This window comes from Carya illinoinensis, chromosome 8, assembly GCF_018687715.1.
Source record: "Carya illinoinensis cultivar Pawnee chromosome 8, C.illinoinensisPawnee_v1, whole genome shotgun sequence".
In the NCBI taxonomy this organism is placed as follows: Eukaryota; Viridiplantae; Streptophyta; class Magnoliopsida; order Fagales; family Juglandaceae; genus Carya; species Carya illinoinensis.
The window spans coordinates 33,123,505-33,125,193 of record NC_056759.1 but is presented as its reverse complement, the minus strand read 5'-3'; the positions used below and the strand labels follow the sequence as shown (position 1 = coordinate 33,125,193).

Here is a 1,689-nt window from a genome sequence, read left to right as displayed (position 1 = left end):
GATATTTACCATATTGAATTATGTAAATTTTGCATATTTTTTTTTTAAATATTTAGAACCCACGTACAAAAATATTACTGTAAAAGAAATAATCAAGCTTTGAGAAATATTTTTAAAAGTTAAAAAAATGCTAGGAATTTTGACACTCAACCTGCCTATTTGTATTCTTTTTTTTTTTTAAGAAGTTTAATATTGGGAGTTGGAAATGGTGGGGAGAAAGAATGAGTAATGCAATCAAACTACCAAATTTCAAAGTAATGGGATAGGATGGAATCAGTGTCGCTTAGACCCCCACCTAACTACTAAGAGATATTTCGCATCTCTACATTTTGGGATACTGTTCAATTAATCTCAAGCTCAGAAACATTAAAAATAATTAAAACAATTATTTAACTAAGATTTAAAAAAAAAAAAAAAGAATTCTATGTATTAGAAGATCAAGGGGCAAAAGCTTTTAATTAGTAATTAATACTTGTTATATTAGAAGATCAAGGGACAAAAATGTAAAAGTAAAAGTAGAGTTTTTTATTGGTTTAAAAGTAAAAGCAACTAAGGGATAAAAATGTAACTACATAACAAAATAAGAAAATTACTGTTTATTATTATTAATGTAAGAGACACTTATTATAATAGATAGATATATATTATTTAGGGCAAATATGAGATAACAATGCCAACAAATTCAACATATATATATATATAGCACAGATGGAATGATGCGCATGCACTACAAGTTTTGCAAAGCATAGGTGGTGCTTTCTGATCAAAGCAATACAAAAACCTTAGTTCTTCAGCATGCATCATATTCACTGAAAACAATCCTTTATTTAACGCTGCTACAAAGAAAGGTTTAGGTCTAAACCATGATGACCATCTTCTGATGTATCTTCTTCTTCGTTTCCTTTAGTACTTTTAGAAGGACCTGGTTGGGTGGTACCAGGAGTACTCTTAGAGGACTTACCATCCTCTATGAAATCTTCTGGTTGAAACGTAGGATTCCAGACCGTGATTCCCTTGATCTCTTTCTCAACTCTCTTCTCTTCTTTCTGATCTTTTGAATATTCATTGAAACCAGTACTCTTCAAACGATCTCGCACCTCGCGTGTGCTTCTAATCAAAGCAAAGAACTTCTCTATCTTCTCCTCTTCATCATCTTCTCCCTCTTCACTCGCCATCTTCCTCTTCTTTCGTTCTCCTTCCATATTTCGAAGCGCGTTTCAGAAGGAGGCCGTGAAGATCAAGAAAAGGAGTATATATATAATAGATTTTGCTACCCAATATTCTTATTTATGTGATGAACAAAATATCTGAGAGAGAGAGAGAGAGAGAGAGAGAGAGATTTTCTTTTAAGAAACTAAAGAAGAAGACTGTATTCTTTTTTCTTGCACACTACTGCCTGATTATTAGAGAGAGAGAAAGAAAGAGACAGCAGAGACATTATAGAGAATATGTTTTGTCCTCCATGTCTTGCTGGGTTGGATGCATGGACCAATAAATAAATAGCTAGGGGAGAGGTCCAGAGTGGGGGTGGGGGGCATGGGTTTGTGTAGACTACTCAAATTTCATGAATTAAAACCGTGTAAATTGACTCCATCATTATGCTGTAGTACTCACCATGACCATATATTAATTATCAATTATTTAAAAGTCTTTTAATATATAAAAACCATTGTATGCAATACTTACTCA

General features: G+C 32.7%; 1 protein-coding gene across 1 annotated transcript; it reads right to left on the bottom strand.

The window, feature by feature from the left end:
* Positions 1-671: 671 nt before the first annotated feature.
* On the bottom strand, positions 672-1,482 carry LOC122319026 (protein NIM1-INTERACTING 3). The gene has a single exon (XM_043136882.1). It carries the CDS (start codon positions 1,200-1,202, stop codon positions 837-839), a length of 366 nt encoding a protein of 121 aa, XP_042992816.1. The 5' UTR covers positions 1,203-1,482; the 3' UTR covers positions 672-836.
* Between the last annotated feature and the right edge of the window lie 207 nt (positions 1,483-1,689).

Coding starts and splice junctions, on each gene's coding strand:
- LOC122319026 (XM_043136882.1), bottom strand. CDS start 1,202: ATGGAAGGAGAACGAAAGAAGAGGAAGATGGCGAGTGAAGAGGGAGAA.